At 40.5% G+C, this 16,215-nt stretch overlaps 1 protein-coding gene across 2 annotated transcripts in view; it reads right to left on the reverse strand.

Annotated features, from left to right (window-relative positions):
• Positions 1-16,215, reverse strand: part of ST6GALNAC3 (ST6 N-acetylgalactosaminide alpha-2,6-sialyltransferase 3) — a 244,089-nt gene that overhangs the window by 127,844 nt on the left and 100,030 nt on the right. Inside the window, exon 2 of one of the 2 annotated variants that reach the window (XM_035121514.3) lies at positions 11,921-12,112. The exons of the other annotated variant lie outside the window; for it this stretch is intronic. Within the exon in view, the coding sequence (XP_034977405.3) occupies positions 11,921-12,112 (192 nt within the window). The remainder of the gene's footprint in view (positions 1-11,920; positions 12,113-16,215) is intronic. 2 annotated transcript variants of the gene reach the window in all.

The following is a 16,215-nucleotide window of genomic DNA, read 5'->3' on the forward strand; positions in this document are numbered from 1 at the left end:
ATTATCTTGAATAATCAGGAGATAAATAGTGAATTTCAAAGACCACATGTGCAGTAACAAATGTGACCATAATTCAAATGAATGTCCTCTCATCTTGCTACCTAAACTGAAACATGCATAATTACAAGATTAAGGTGCATGAAAATATTAACTGACATAGAAATAGGACATGCAACTGATGATGCCCAATGTCCTAATCTAGCTTCCATGCCCACATCCCAAGTTGGATGGGAAATTGAAAACAGGTGTTGCACACATGATTTCTGATCCCATTAACAGGAGTTGCATGAAAATAAGTTGTGGGGAGGAAGAAGACCAGTTTCAGTTCCCCTTGCTCATCTCTGCTGCAGCTGCTTAAGAACTCACACACAGCTCAAGTAGCTTCTCTTAATTCGCTCTTGGTCAGGGTCCAAATGTATTCAGCCTAAACAAAGACCTTCCAAGACAGACCCAGAAGGCTGCTGTTGTCAAACTGGCACATACCAGATGCTATTTCAAAAACTATGAGATGCAGGTTGAAATTAAGGAAGCAGCAGCAAATCTGAGGCAGGGAAGTCATATCCCACACTGAAAAGCAAAACTTGTACAACAGTCACACTTTAAAAGAACATTCCCAACACACTAAACATGTGAATGCCAGGGGCCTCCTCCTCTCTTATAATATTCTGCACAATAATAATTGCCTACTAACACCTGAAGTGAGCAAGCCTGCCAAACCAACCCAGCAGCAGAGATTGCAAATGTCTTTATGATGATAAAAAATAGACCTTGCCAGAAAGTCTTTAAGTACAAAAATCAATAAGAGACAAGAAAACAAGAAAGTATAGTATTTTTCATTACATAGATCACAGATGGCTAACTTGCATCCCAAGAACCATCTCTGGGGCCCTGAAAAGAGTGTTGTGGAACCCTCAAATTTATCATTAAAAGAATTGTTTGATTGGGGGGGGGATCCCTCCATTGTGTCTCCATGATGTCATAAGGCTTTACTGTGGCATTTCAAGGACAGTCCAAGTTTTAGAAACATGCTTCTTACTGTTTCTGTAGGTCCCCTCTTATGATGTCAAAGGTTTTTTTGTTTTTATTTTTTTGCAGTTCCTAACCCCTACTCTCAGATTTGTTCTTGATGCTGACCTGCTTTGAATTAAGGAGCAACGGAACAGGAGAGAGGCCATTTCATCTCATTGCTCACTCTGTTCCTGGTTGCCCTGCCAGCCAGGGCACTGATGCTAAGTTGGGCTGATTCCAGAGTAGGAGAATGTAAACAGCTGCAGCTCACTAACTTGTATCCCAGTGTACAGACTAGAGAACACTGCTGTAGTGGGGTGAGCTGCCTCCACTGGGTCAACGCCCCTAGGGTTGCCTCTAGGGTTGGCAACTCCAGTGAAAAGACACCAAAGGCAATGGTCTCCCTTTGCAGTCACTACAAGGGTGAGGGCAGTGAGGAGAAAGGGAGTGATGTATTATTGATTGATAAACAGAATTGTGGTTTTTCTGTCCAGGGCGAGAGTCTGGGTTGTACATTTCTTGTAGTTATAAAGTTGCTTAATACCACTCAATGTGAGAGACTCAACCATTATAGAGTAAGGGTCCTACCTGGGTGGGAGACAGGGAGTGGGTAGCTATGCTGCTCTTTGTATCGAAGTAGGTGAGTAAGCTGGTTGTAAATTATGTTTAACGCTGTTTGCCTGGTGATTAACTGTGTTATGGGTATGATTGCTGGGAGTGGATGAGAATGAGGTTTGCAAGTGGAAGAATGTGCTGAGGATGTGCTTGGGAAATGTTAGTGCCAAGGGAAGTGTCGGTGCAGCTTCATCTTTAGTGATTTTTGTTTAGCTACTTGCAATGCTTTAACATGTGTGATTTTTACTGCAATTTTGTGCCAAATTTTTACTTGTAACATACTCAGGTGTTTAAAAGGATATGGTTTTACAGCTCACTGTGTTGCTTTGAATGCGGGTTTTTATATTTGTTGTTGATTTTCATTTCCGAAGTTCTGTTCTGATATTTTGTAAGGTTGTATTTGTGATGTGTTGAGATATGCTGCCAATCTCTGAAAGTTCTAAGTTGTTGTTTTTTTTATGGAAAAATTCTAATACAGTGTGTGTGTGTGTGTGTGTGTGTGTGTGTGTGTGTGTGTATGAGAGAGAGAGAGAGAGAGAGAGAGAGAGAGAGAGAGAGAGAGAGAGAGAGAGAGAGAGAGATTTAATAATGAATAATAAAATGATTGGCAATAATGCCGAATAGCAGGTGGGAAAGCCTTTCGGAAAGCAGTCTCCAGAACTGTAGCTTATTTGTGGTGTACAGGAGATCCAATACAATAAGGCTAAAATGAGTTAACTAAATAAATCAGAATTCAATTAAAAAGCCTGCTGGAATACAAAAAAAGGTTTTGGCAAGTTCCGGAAGGTACCCAGGGAGGGACCTGTGTGACTTCAACTGGAAAGGAGTTCCACAAAATTTGGCCCACAATACTGAACACATGGCTTATGGTGGAGAACAGCTGTGAATCCAAGTCATTGGGGACCAGTGACTCCTCCCATGACCTCAATGACCAAGCAGAGATACAAGGGATCGGGCGGTGCTTGACGTATCCTGGACCCAAGGACCTTGTAAATTAATGGCACAACTTCACCTTCCAATTAGTAGGAAGGACTTCCTGTCCCACCCTCCACCAAAAGCAGTCAATGGGGGCATGACACAGGTTTATAAACCACAATGCCATGCACCCAACATCCAAATGTTTTGCCTCCTCGTGGCCAGCTGGCAAATGGCACAGTACTGCACGGCTAAAGGGAGCAGTATTGTATGTGGGAAGCACCACTGTAGTTGTGCAAGACTCGAGAGAGAGAGCAGACATGTACCTCAAGGGAACATGCTGACTTTCTCTTAACTCAGGCAGAACTTGGGAATTCTGAAGGCTTTTTATATTATAGCCCTTGAATTATTCTCAGGATTGTATTGAGAAAATGCATTCCCTAAGCAGAATGACCTTGTGCAAGGCCATTCCTTCCCCAGGAAACAAAAGAAGAGAATAACTAACACTTAACTGGCATGGGTGCAAAGCATTTAACAGCAATCTGAAGGAGAACTGTGATGCTAGTTCCCAGATGATAATCGACAAACTGCACACCACAAGTACTCCAATTCTACTGATCACAAAATTTAGCTCGTGTTCTGCCAGGCAGTGAAGAACCATCATTTTGAATGTGCCACAACATTATTTTTACCTACTGCTGGGAATATGGCTTAAAATGCCTTTGTTTTGTTTTGTCACTTTCCCTCCATACTAATTTTCCAGTATCAGCATCCTCCACAGCTAGAGAGTGATGTTTCCTCTTCATTTAAGAGGAACTCTTTCCTGACTAAGCTCTGCCCCTATCTGTCAAACAAGCAGTAACTGCAAATCAGAATTTAATGATACAAGGCACCACATCATCATCATCGCCACCGACACTACCATGATGTCAGGATGAAGTGAACGACTCATCAATGATGCTAATTAGACCAGTGCTTTCTCTGTCCTGGAACATATATGAATTTACGGAAGCCTGGCAATGTGGAGCAGATGTGCAATAATCTTGGAATGTTTCTTGTACACTGAAATAGGCATGAGACAACAAGGCATTGAACAAATATCTGTAAGATGATGATGATAATTATATCTAGTAAGATTCCAGTGTAAATGCCTTGACTGTGCTGATCACAGAATGTTCATGAACCTTATTATTATTATTATTATTATTATTATTATTATTATTTTGTTATCTTACATTCAAGAGGCCTTTAAAATCTATTTCAGGGGAATCTTTTTACCAGTTTGTGAATGAGAGATTCCACAATGCTCTATCTTTAGCCAATTCCTAGCTTGAGATTGCAAGAGACCTTTTAGCAGATTAACAAGAATTCCATTTTTTTGTAACTGAACTTCTCCCTCTTTACATTCTCCCATTACATTACATAAACCATGCACATTAGTCCTCTAAACCAGTGTTTCCCAACCAGTGTGCCTCCAGATGTTTTGGGACTACAACTCCCATCATCCCTAGCTAGCATGACCAGTGGTCAGGAATGATGGGAGTTGTAGTCCCAAAACATCTGGAGGCACACTGGTTGGGAAACACTGCTCTAAACAAGATGAAGAAAACAGGTCCAAAATGTCAAAATGCTAACATTTAACAATTGCCTCAGAAGAATCATGTGGAGTTTTTGTTCCTTGTTCCCTTAAATTCTTTTATAGGGCAATAGTTGCATTTTTATTATTATTACGGTCCTGTACTCACCTCTTATTGCCGTTCATTCTCAAAACAGATGCAATTACACTGTATGGGGTTTACTACTTGATGGGTAAGCTTCAAGCTTACTGCAGAGCAGTTTGAACTCCACTGAGCTTGACAGACTAATTTACTCTTAAATTAAACATCTCCAGGGTTATTTATTAAGACTCGCTATTCAACATGCTGCAAGCTTTGCTCTTTCTCCCCACCCCCACCTCCCCACCCCACAATCTACACAACTCATGAAGCAATCACAGGACTACACTTAGTGGAATGTTGTACAATGTATGCTTCTGTCTCAATTATAGTAATATGGAGATTTCTGAAGATAAAGAAATGTGACGGGAGAACAACGCAAACCAGAGATGCCTTAGGGATGGGAGGTTAAATTATGAAAGATAATAAATTATGAAAGATGATTTTCCACTTCAGTAAAAATGTGTGAGAGTTCTTAAAGAGCAACAGGGATAATTTTTTTATAAGATAGGGAGTGATTGATGTCAGCAAAATGTTTCAGGTATTATTATTCAGCCAGCTTTCTATAATCGCCAGCGAAGCTCATGTTTATTATTGATTTAATGAAATGTCTAAAGAGCCTGCCCTTCTCACTTACACAGCTGTTGGGTGGGGGATGGGGTTCTTCCAAAGAATTCACCTTGCGTTACATGTAAAACAGGCCACTACATTTCTGTTGAATAAAGCTTGATCTCTGGATTCAGATATGGTCCCTAGATGTTGTTGGACTACAGCTCCCATCATTCCCAGCCAGTTTGGCTAATAGTCAGGTGTGATGGGAGATGTAGTCCAATATCACTTAGGGACCCAACGTTGAAGAACATTGTTCTGTTCCAAGGTTTGACATGATGGTTATAGGCAACTTTCAGTTTCTAACATAGTACGCCACTGAAAAAAAGGTACAGTGGTAACTCAGGTTACAGACGCTTCAGGTTACAGACTCCACTAACCCAGAAATAGTACCTCGGGTTAAGAACTTTGCTTCAGGATGAGAACAGAAATTGCGCCGCCGCGTTACGGCGGCAGTGGGAGGCCCCATTAGCTAAAGTGGTACCTCAGGTTAAGAACAGTTTCAGGTTAATAACAGACCTCCAGAACGAATTAAGTTCTTAACCATAGCTGCCAAGTTTTCCCTTTTCTCGCGAGGAAGCCTATTCAGCATAAGGGAAAATCCCTTAAAAAAAGGGATAACTTGGCAGCTATGTCTTAACCCGAGGTATGTCACTGTACTAAGAAGCTGCAAAACAGAGATACTGCTTTAATGCTGCATACATCATGGTCTTCATGGAACCACCTTGTTGGCCACTGTGCAAAATAAGATGCTGGATGAGATGCTGGATGGTCTGAGCCAGCACAGCTCTTATTATGTACTTACCGTTTTAGTGGGTGGGGGTGGAGAACACATCTAGCCTCTCAAATGTGCTTTCCAGTGCCTGCCATTTCTCAATCTCTCTGTCTCAATGAGGTGAAGTAGAAGGGGTGCCAGGAGGGTGGGACATGAAACTAAGACACACTCTAGAATCCTTTCACACCACTGCAGATGATTCTTCTGTTGCGCACACTCATTTCGTGCAGGGCCAATGGATGCATCCATTGCCATTTCAGACAGTTTCCTGTATTTTGAATGGTGAGGGCGCCATCTTGGCCATCACCTCAGGGAGCAAAATGCATTCGGAGCAGCCCTTCAGAAATGACACTCCTAGTTTGTGCACCTGCCCCCTCTTTACTGTCTTCATGCAGGGCAGCAGTAATAGCAAAGCATGAAAGTTAGGCACTACTTTCAACTCAGGTGGCTACCCCCAAACAAATCAATGGTGTAAAAGTTGCCAGGATACAGTCCAATTTCACACCCTACCAGATGCCTCTCACTCCACTGTATTTGGGCAATGAAGATAGCAAGTGGTGCCGCTTTTATTGGCAAGCATTGTGGAAGGGCAAGGAGGTGAAGAATGGACGTGCCCCTCTTCCACCTGACATCCTGTAAAAGTGGCCTGCAGCAAAAGCTAGGTACCAACTGGGGCTGTGTGCTAAAGGAATGAGGGAAGCAGAAGCCCTTGAAAGTGAACAGGCATCTAGGGCTCAGAGAACACAAGATTTGGAGCACGAAAGGCCACAGACTAGGGTGCAGAGCAATCTAGACCTCTGTAGGATAGCCATTCAGCTCCTTTGGCATGAAATGCTCACTTGCATCTTTCATCTCTGTAATGTTGAGAGAGATGTGTTTATTTTAAGGGCAGAAAGGGTAAAACAGTCACTATATTAATTCCATGCCAGAAAACCAGTACAGTGAACAAAAGAAGTGTGGCTCAAGGGATAACGATAGCTGCCCTAACATATTTTATTTTTATTTTATTTTCATGTGTTCCATCTATTTGGAAAACGTATTAACTATCACAGGCCTTCAAAGCTAAAGCAGGAATCAAATTTACATAAATAAATAACATTAATAATTCAGATTACTTTGGAAGCTTAAAATGCCAGTACAAACTCCAGCTACCTTCCATCTCTCTTATAGGGAGCAAGATAATTTGTAACTAGGCTACTTATGCTTCTTCCCCATAGCTGCCAAGTTATCCCTTTTTTTAAGGGATTTTCCCTTATGCTGAATAGGCTTCCTCGCAAGAAAAGGGAAAACTTGGCAGCTATGTTCTTCCCATGGACAGCTTTTCTACACAGCGCATAATCTCCTAGCAGAAAAGGGTCTGTGTGTTTAATAAGGGGCAAGTGCTTCCATACCCTCCAACATTTCTCTGATGAAAATAGAGACATCCTAAGGAAAAGTGGGACATTCTGGGATCAAATCAGAAACTAGGACGACTTCTCTAAATCAGGGACGTCCCTGGAAAATAGGGACAGTGGAGAGTCTGTGCTTCCAGATGACATAAATCTAATCTATACAAACTCTACATTTTATATAGAAACAGCTTAGACATTTTCTTAAAACCTACTTTCAAGAGCATTGTAACAGAAGAGTAAGTGGAGGAATGTTTGACAGGGGAGTGTGTTGGGATGTTGGGTGGAGTTAGCATGAACGACAAGTGGAGAGACTCCATGAAGAACAATATTTAAGAGCACATGAGGAGCTCTGCTGGATGAGGCCAAAGGCCCATCTAGCTCAGGCACATCAAAATTCCACTGCCCTCTCTCCTAATCTTGATGCAATCTTATCTTGATCTCTTAACTTTCTGATATTCCAGTCCAGTTTGATTTCATATCGCTTCTTCCTGTCTATAACATGGAAGCGCACTTCATAACCCTGTGTATGTTGGCTCTGAAGTTAGTGCAGTATGACTTATTCCCAAATGAATGGGTTGAGGATTATACCCTAAAACTGAAAATCATATATACCAGCCACCACCAACCTGGTGCTCTTCACATATTTTGGACTAGAACTCCCATAATTCCTTCCCGTGATGGCTGGGGTAATGGAAGCCATAGGCCAAAACATTTGGAGAGCACTAGATTGGGAAAGACTGCTCTACATGCATAACTGAAATTAAATCACACTGAATTCAATGGAACTTACTTCTGATTGGACATCTGTTGGTTTGCACTGCAAGCTAAGTGCAATCTATCCAGCAATTCATTTGTAATTAATAAAAATAATAATGTTAATTGTTGTTCCAAATACTGTGCTGCATCATAAATAAAACTGTAGACAGATCCCAGACAGAAGCTAAAATTCATGGAGATATAGGGAAGGGTTGAAAGCAAAGTGAAGTAAATTCAAGGAGAGTTAACTATAAAGAAAAGGGGAAGCACCTGTGACTTCAACCACCATTAAAAACCCCAAAATTATGAAGATGTCCTAATAGCAGGAGCAGGATATTTCAGAGATAAGTAACAGCAAAACACAAAAAGGTGCAGTGTAGAAACAACATACGAGATTTAGGGTTTGACAAGAGTTCGCCAGAAGCGGCTTTGTCATGCTGGCCACATGACCTGGAAGATGTACGCCGGCTCCCTTGGCCAATAATGCGAGATGAGCGTGCAACCCCAGAGTCGGTCACGACTGGACCTAATGGTCAGGGGTCCCTTTACCTTTACCTTTAAAGTACCACTATAGCATAAAATAAGAGGAAGTAGAGTATAAAGAGATAAGTGAAGAGAAAGATAAGGAGGAGACAGAACATGGAGACCTTTATAAGCTACCAAAATAAATTTAAACTGGATGCTAGGATAATGGAAGCCAGCCAGTATAGAACAGAAAAAGGAGAAGAAATGCAAGGAAAATGAGAAACGAGAAAAACCAAACGAACTAGAGGGAACTAAAGAGAATCAAATGGTTGAAGATAATACACAGGAAAGTTAGATAAAAGAACATAAAAACATCTATGCTTCCTTTAAGGAAGTGGAAATAAATTTTCCTTTCCACTCTCTGAATCAAAAAGTTCTAAACATTTTGCTCCCCTCTTTCAAGTCCCCCTGAATCACGAAGAAAGGGCTAGAAGTGGTATTTCCCTTTCTTTGTGTGCTCTCTGAAGAAACATAATGCTATAAAAATCCTAGAAGAACCTACTGTGTCATCTGGCACATCAGACAATATGGAAGTGCTTCTGACATTCTCAGTCACTGCAAAAGTTGCACAAAGGGCAACCCAGGATGAATAATTCCTTAGAGCCAGTTCACATTGCTGGAAATAAACACCACACAGTAAGAATGTAGCCTTATGTGCATTCATGCCACTGCTTGTACAAAGTACGGTACAGATTTTTGGACATGAGAAAATTACAGCAATTAGAGTGAACATATATGTGCACAATATCCATATCCATTATACACACAAGAAGTGCACATTTGGTGCCACAACCAATAGCATGCACCCTATTTCCTCTTCTTTTGAACCTCCAAACTTGTACCAATGGAAGTCATCATAACTTCAACTGGCTATATTTCTAAACTTCCAGTGAAATTATGAAACCATTCTGCTGACATAAGCGTTTTTTAACCTGGAGTGAAAATTACCAAATGGTTAGAAAATACGGAAACATTGATTCACTGTGCTATAGTCGATCTATCACCACCTTGGTGAGCCGCTACATTTTACCTTCTTAAGTGCTACATATATCTTATGGAAGATGTATGATCTCCAGACAAGTACTAAGTGTTCCACAATTATTTATTAGGCATCTCTGAATTAGAGATGTTGTTGTTGATGATGAAAGATGCTAGAGTCTACATACCAATCCACAAATGCTGTCCCTTATACTAATAACTGGCATAGCTGGTGGAAGCTATGAGTACAGCAACCTTGCATGGCTCCTGGCTGCCTCTCACCATTGCAACAGCTTAATTGGTGGCTCAAGAGTTCTCATATCACATCCTCATCATGCACTCTCTTAACCAATCCAATGTTGTAGCTATGTGAGCAGAATTAAAAGCAAAAATGGGGGAAAAAATCTGTAAGTACATAAACAGAGTCCTGCTGGATCAGACCAGTATACCCATCTTGTCCACTATCCTGCTTTCCAGAATAGCCAACCAGATGCCCACAAACCAGTTCTGTCTCCATTTCTGCATCATTGTAATGGTAATGGGGCAAAATGATAATTATCCTCTCTGCTTTTCAAACAAAGTAGTTGTTAAGACGAGTTCAGGGGTGAAACTGGAAGAAGCAATTTTCCTAATTATCTACTCCCCTACTGGGCCTAATCCTGCCCCTTGGTCATACTGAACAAACACACAAGACGTAACAGGCTGTGCTCTTACATAAATAAAATATATTATTTACTATATCATATCAAATAACTTATAGAGTTTAACGGAAATAACTCATAAAGTTCAATGGAGTAAGCAGAAGACCCAGTAGATGAGTTATTTCCGTTGAACTCTATAAGTTATTTGATATGATATAGGGAATAATATATTTTATTTATGTAAGAGCACAGCCAGTTATGTATTGTGTGTTTGTTGAGTGTATTTTACATAACCATAGGTTTGATGTTGTTTTGCCTTGGTCATATTGTGCAGCTTTAGTGAAGAGCTAAAATGGAGAGAACGGGCACTCCTAAAATGTTCATATCCCTCAACTCTTTGGCTAAACAGTGACAGTGCTCCATGCAGCCTCAGAGAACCATTACAAATGTGGCATGTTATCATCCATATTGGATAGTGTAATGTGTATGTTCTTGAAGCTACGAACATGGGTTTGACCAAACTGCGGGAGGCAGTGCAAGACAGGAGTGCCTGGCGTGCTCTGGTCCATGGGGTCATGAAGAGTTGGACATGACTAAACAACTAAACAACAACAACAACAACAATGTGTATGTATAAAATACAGTCTCAATCCCCTTGCTAGCCATTGATCTTGACCTAGTTATAAGAATATCACAAATCATGAGGGTATTTCCTGGATTCATTGAACGAGCACAACATTTTACGTCAAAGCTGGGTGAGTGGCTAACCTTGAACACCCACAAGGTTTTATTCTGAGAGTCTGACTGCTGTCATAAATGGTTGCTGACAGAGCAGGAGCAAGGAACCAGTAGCCTTCCAAATGTTGCTGTACTACAACTCCCATCATAGCATTGGATTGTCACAGGTTTCCCAATACTGGCATAGGGGAAAGATAATTCTAGAAATAATAGTACAATTTAAAACACAACCACTGTAAATATGTACACAGAAGTGAAAGCTGCCAGAAATAAGGACACTGGGGGGGGAATGTAATTGTCATTTAGAGCAATTTTCATTTGTAGCATAAGCCCTGTTCAGGTGCTGATGTTGGGGCATAACTGAACAAACGAGAAGGCGTGAGCTTGCACAAATGTTCCAGCTCTGCCTCTGCCCTTGTCACCCTCTATGTACCGTATTCAAAGCCAGCTATCTTCCCAGGAAAAGCTCCCCTGTATTCATGGATGCTACTGTTTATGAACCCTGGGAAATCACCTGGCTGGAGTTGTTGTGAGTTGGATTCCAACACATCTGGAGGGCAACTTATTGGGAATGATTGCCTTAAAATTTATGCTAGCTTGTGCTAGTATTTCCTATATACACAGTGTTAGAAGCACACTGGATTTCATCATCAGGGGGAAGATTCTGCAGTGGGGATTTCATACTCCTTTTTTTTTTTTTACATAAAACTTTTCTTACAACTGTTGCTATAGCTACAGCTCCAAGATACCATAGCAACAGCATTGTATCATTCACAGCTTTAATCAAAGTTAACAATGACATGTTTTCTCTGAAATTAATTTATACTAAATATGAACGGGAACATTTAATTATATTAATTATATTTTGTTATGATAAGGTTGTATTTGTTAAAAAGAAAGATGCCATGCTCCATATGATATACCCCTTGGGCCTTCAGGAAGACAAACAGTTATTTTGCTGTTGGAAGCTATCAGAAGTTACTTTGCTATTTGCTTCCGTGCCCAGTATAAATAGCTAAGGCTTCAGTCCTAAACACACTTTTACTAAGGAATAAACACCATTAAGCGTAGATATCTAGCTCTCTGCGAGAAGGGTTAACCAATTAAATACTTGTGTTTTTAAAATATGTGGCTATTGTCACTTTCTGCTGGACAAGACAAAATATGGACTATTCTAAATTATATGAATCATTAGTTTTTGCTGATAATACAATAAATTATTTACATTAAAGAGGCTTTAATGTGAATACTTACCTCTTGGGTTCTCACATTCATATATCCATAGTGTGTCCTCAAAGGTTGTCGTTGTGTATAAAATGGCATCCACTTGGTACTTGCTTGTCCAAAGCAGCTGAATATCACAGGAAAGCTGACTTCGTTTGTAAGGCGGGCAATGATCAGGAGCAGAAAGGCGGTTACAAAACCAAGCACAATAATAGCCTTGCGCTGCAAATGAGAGAGAATTTTTTTTATAAAAAGTTTTTTTTTCAACCTATGCAAAAGAGAAAATACCCAAACCTATGTTCAACGTTGCTGTATATGATCTGATATTCACAGGGAGAAACTGCAATATTGTAGCCTTATCAGCTACTAAGGGTCCTTTAAGTTGCGCCCAGGCAGGACAGAGACAGTCAATAATGACACCGGGGGGTTGAATTCAGAGAAAGAATTTAATTTCTTATTAATAAGAGACTCTTGGTGGTCAGCCCCACGACAAGAGTAAAGAAACACAAATTGCAAAGCTTCTTATACACTTCTTGGGCTCCTTTCCCCCTCCTCTGTAAATGTGCGCACGCAAGGGGGTCACAAGTGCATATAAGGATCTTCCTGTGTCCGGTCCTGTGCATAAACACATGCTGACTCATGCTACCCCGGTAGCGTCCTCCAGCAGCCTTGAGTGGGGGCTTGACGCTATCAGTGCGTCAGACTGATAGCGTCAGACAAGGCTGTCATCCGACCTTGATAGCTTAGCAGGGCATTCTGTCTGGCTTACCCTTTGGCACACAGAGAGGCAAAGAGAGCAATGGGGGGTGGCTAAGCCATGCACTCAGAATTATACAATGCAGACTATATGATCAGATTTAGCTCAATAACCCAATTGGCAAATCTCTCCCTTCAATATCAATTAAAGGAAGCTAGTTTGCACAGACAAAGAAATGCATGCACACATCACTTCTCTGTTCCACATATATATATTTATGTTAGGAAGCTGTTCCATGTACACACTGGACTTGGTCCAACCATAATGTAGCGCTGGACAATATATCAATATATCGCCCAAAACTGGTTAGAAGTCCATGTCGTGATATTGGCTTCATAATTTTTGACCCGGCAATATATCGCAAAGCATGATTTTTGTGTGTGTGTGTGCTCGTGTGCGCATGCACACTATGCAAAAATCCCAATGTGGGGAAAACTGTGAAGCCAGCCAATGCCTCTACATAGCTCCATCCTTATTTCACATATCATGATATATTGATATATTGTGATGTTTAGCTGGTGATCATCACCACGTTGAAAACAGCTATCACCCCGCTGTAGCATCATGACGCTCATGTGAAAACACCACAAGGGTTTCATAAGTGACAGATGTTTCTGAAACTAAAGAGTTATCAAAAACAAAGTAATTGGTTTGGGGGCAAAGTATTTTATGAGGATAGTTTCTCTTGTACTTTGTTCATTATTTAAAATTTTAAAAACCTATCAAAAATAGACCTAGTTTTAATCCCACTTCTTGTTAGTAGTGCACACAGATGGAAATGTGACTTCTTGCAGGGTCTTCAAATTCACCTTGAGCAAGCAAACCCTGTGTCATATATCTACAAGTGACTACAAACTGCAAAATCTGTCTCTTCTGCAACTACTAGCAACAACATCCCAACTGCTGAACAGATCAAAACAACAGAGCAAGAGTCTTTACTATTTAATGACTCAGAGTGATGAGCTAAAAAAAAAAGATACACGTGATACCAAGAGGACAAGGATGCAAGGTGCCAATATTGAGAGCTACAGGAATGTTGTTTGGGTGGGGGTGGGGAGGATGAAGTAAAATTGAGTGGCAGAGTGAGAATGGAGTTCGAGAAGTGTAAATTAGATCTGTCAATTTTTCATGCCTGGGTCAACCTGCATCACATCTCATATTGCAATGTTGCATTGCCTGCTATTTAACCATCGTACTGAAAGCAATTTCATGATTGCAAACAGCAGGAAAGGAGCTCCGGCAAGGTAAACGAAATTAAACGAGTTTATAAAAATACCAGTGTTTTTTAAAGTGCATATTATGCCTTAATGGTGGCTTTTGAAGTTTGACCACCAGACACTGCATGCAATTATTGCTAGAGCAATGTGTTCACTGAGCACAGCACAATCCCTATATAGGTGTGAGAGTAGGTGTTGAAGAATGCACATACAGAACTGGCAATGCTTAGCAAACTGGTACTTCTGTGCCTAAACATTTCAAATTGGCTGGATCCAGAGAAGGTCAAATGGAGTTTATCTTACTAAATTTTAAAGCCCAAATTTAGAAAAAGCACCCAAGGGCACACACGTTGTTCAATGAGACTCAGTAGAATGTTAATATGCTGCTTGCTTCCTGAACACCTACAGTATTGCTCAAAGTTGGCACCTACCGTATGTATTTATGAAATAGAAATGTTGCACCCATTTAATATAGGATACTTTATCAAGTGAGACCAATGCGTATTTATAATTTATTGTGCAAACGCTAGTCTTAAGCCTGTGTGCATAAACATCCACAAAACTAATCATCTGGAACATTGCAAAAACCAATGTTTTGCAGCTAGATTTGTGTTTGCTAAAAGGACAGAAAACCTGGTCCATTTTTGGTGAGTGAAAATTGGGCATGCTTCATTTGAGATATCAGCTTTGCCATGCTCTGTTAAAATGAATGGAAGTTGCACAACAACTCCACTCGGACAAGAAGAGGGAGGACATTAAACACAATGAATCAACACTCATTTCAATGCACTTTATATACATGGAAAGCTCCCAGTGAATTGTGCCCATATTTTGTAAAAAAAACTACCACTGCCTAGCAGGTACTATAAAACCCCTTACAGATTTACAGCTTGAATAAATGCAAATAATAATAATAGTTTTAATATGCTTTGATCCTTTAACACACACCACCATTCAACCTGTTAAAAGAAAATTATTGCACCCATAGTCAAACTATGGTTGAATTTGGGTTTTTTCTTTCTTTTATGACTACTTCTTCTGAATAACTGAAGCAGACATTAATTCAGCTCTCTGTCTAATCTCTTCCATAGGGTAAAATTGGATGAACATAAAGTTGTTTAATATACACAATGCAATAACCTGCGGGCACATCTAGAATGCCTTGGCAATCCACACAGGATTCCCTATTTTTCTAGCAATCTTAAAAATCCAATCTCAATAATAAGATAACCCTGATTCTTGTCTCACTTAGTACTATGCAATCAGAATCATTCTGCCTGGCACGTATCTCAAAATCAATAAGGAGAAGACATGATGAATCACTCTTTTTAGGATTAAATTTATGTGTGGTGAAGACAAAGAACAAGATAGTTTAAAATCTGTCCTGCAGTTCTATTGGTAGTATTTCTAAGGGGAACTGAGCATCATCCAGCCCGCTCCATCTAAGATGTAGACTTCTGTGTATGTTCACAATCTCAGTTAGGAACTGCATGTGTAAATAGTAGTAGAGGATAGTCCCACTCCTTAAATCAGTAGGCATGCTGGACATGTGTAGCAGAGTCCAAAAAGAGAGAGAAACGCATCAGAAAATCGGAAAACTGTGCTGATCAGTTGTTTGGGGGAAAATACAGGGGGCAATCCTAATTGCGTCCACTGCCACAACAGGGCTGAAAAGAGAGGCAGGGCCGCTGCCATGTCCAGTCAGTCACACACATGTGAGGGGGAGGCAGATCACTGTGTTAGTCTTGCTGTCTTGGGAGCCAACGGATCCTGCACCAGCTTAGCTGCTACCCACTATCAGTACACAATTTTTTTTGGGGGGGGGGTTCCCACAGACTCACTAGCAAGCCTCCCATCTAAGGATGTTTGAGAATTTCAACAAAATTTGGGGAGGGGAAAAGGAGAGAGAAAGAGCAGATATTGCTGCAGTTTGCATGTTCATCTATAGTCTGGAATATGATATTTGTTCACATGGTTGTTGTTTTTAGGTCCGTGAACAATACCTAGTGAATTTGTTTGTTTGTTTGTTTGTTTACAGTATTGCGATGTTACCTTTACATTGAAATGAATGTAAGTTACATAAGTTTTGTAAATAGTTACGTGAGTTAAATAAACCGTTGAGTATGTTGTGTGATTTATGTTAAATAGCAAAAACTGAACAGCTGCAGAGCGGAAACAGCACTGATTGTGAAAAACACAGGTCAGGATGGAAATTACAGCCTTCTTGCATCCTGACTTCCACTTGACAGCAGGCAGTGAGAGGTGGGCAAATACAGGTACAGTACTTTCACTCAATCTAAACCTACCGACCCCAGACAGGTGCAAAGGGGTGGGGGCGGACTGCTCCGTTA

This window comes from Zootoca vivipara, chromosome 7, assembly GCF_965207765.1.
Source record: "Zootoca vivipara chromosome 7, rZooViv2.hap1.1, whole genome shotgun sequence".
NCBI lineage: Eukaryota > Metazoa > Chordata > Lepidosauria > Squamata > Lacertidae > Zootoca > Zootoca vivipara.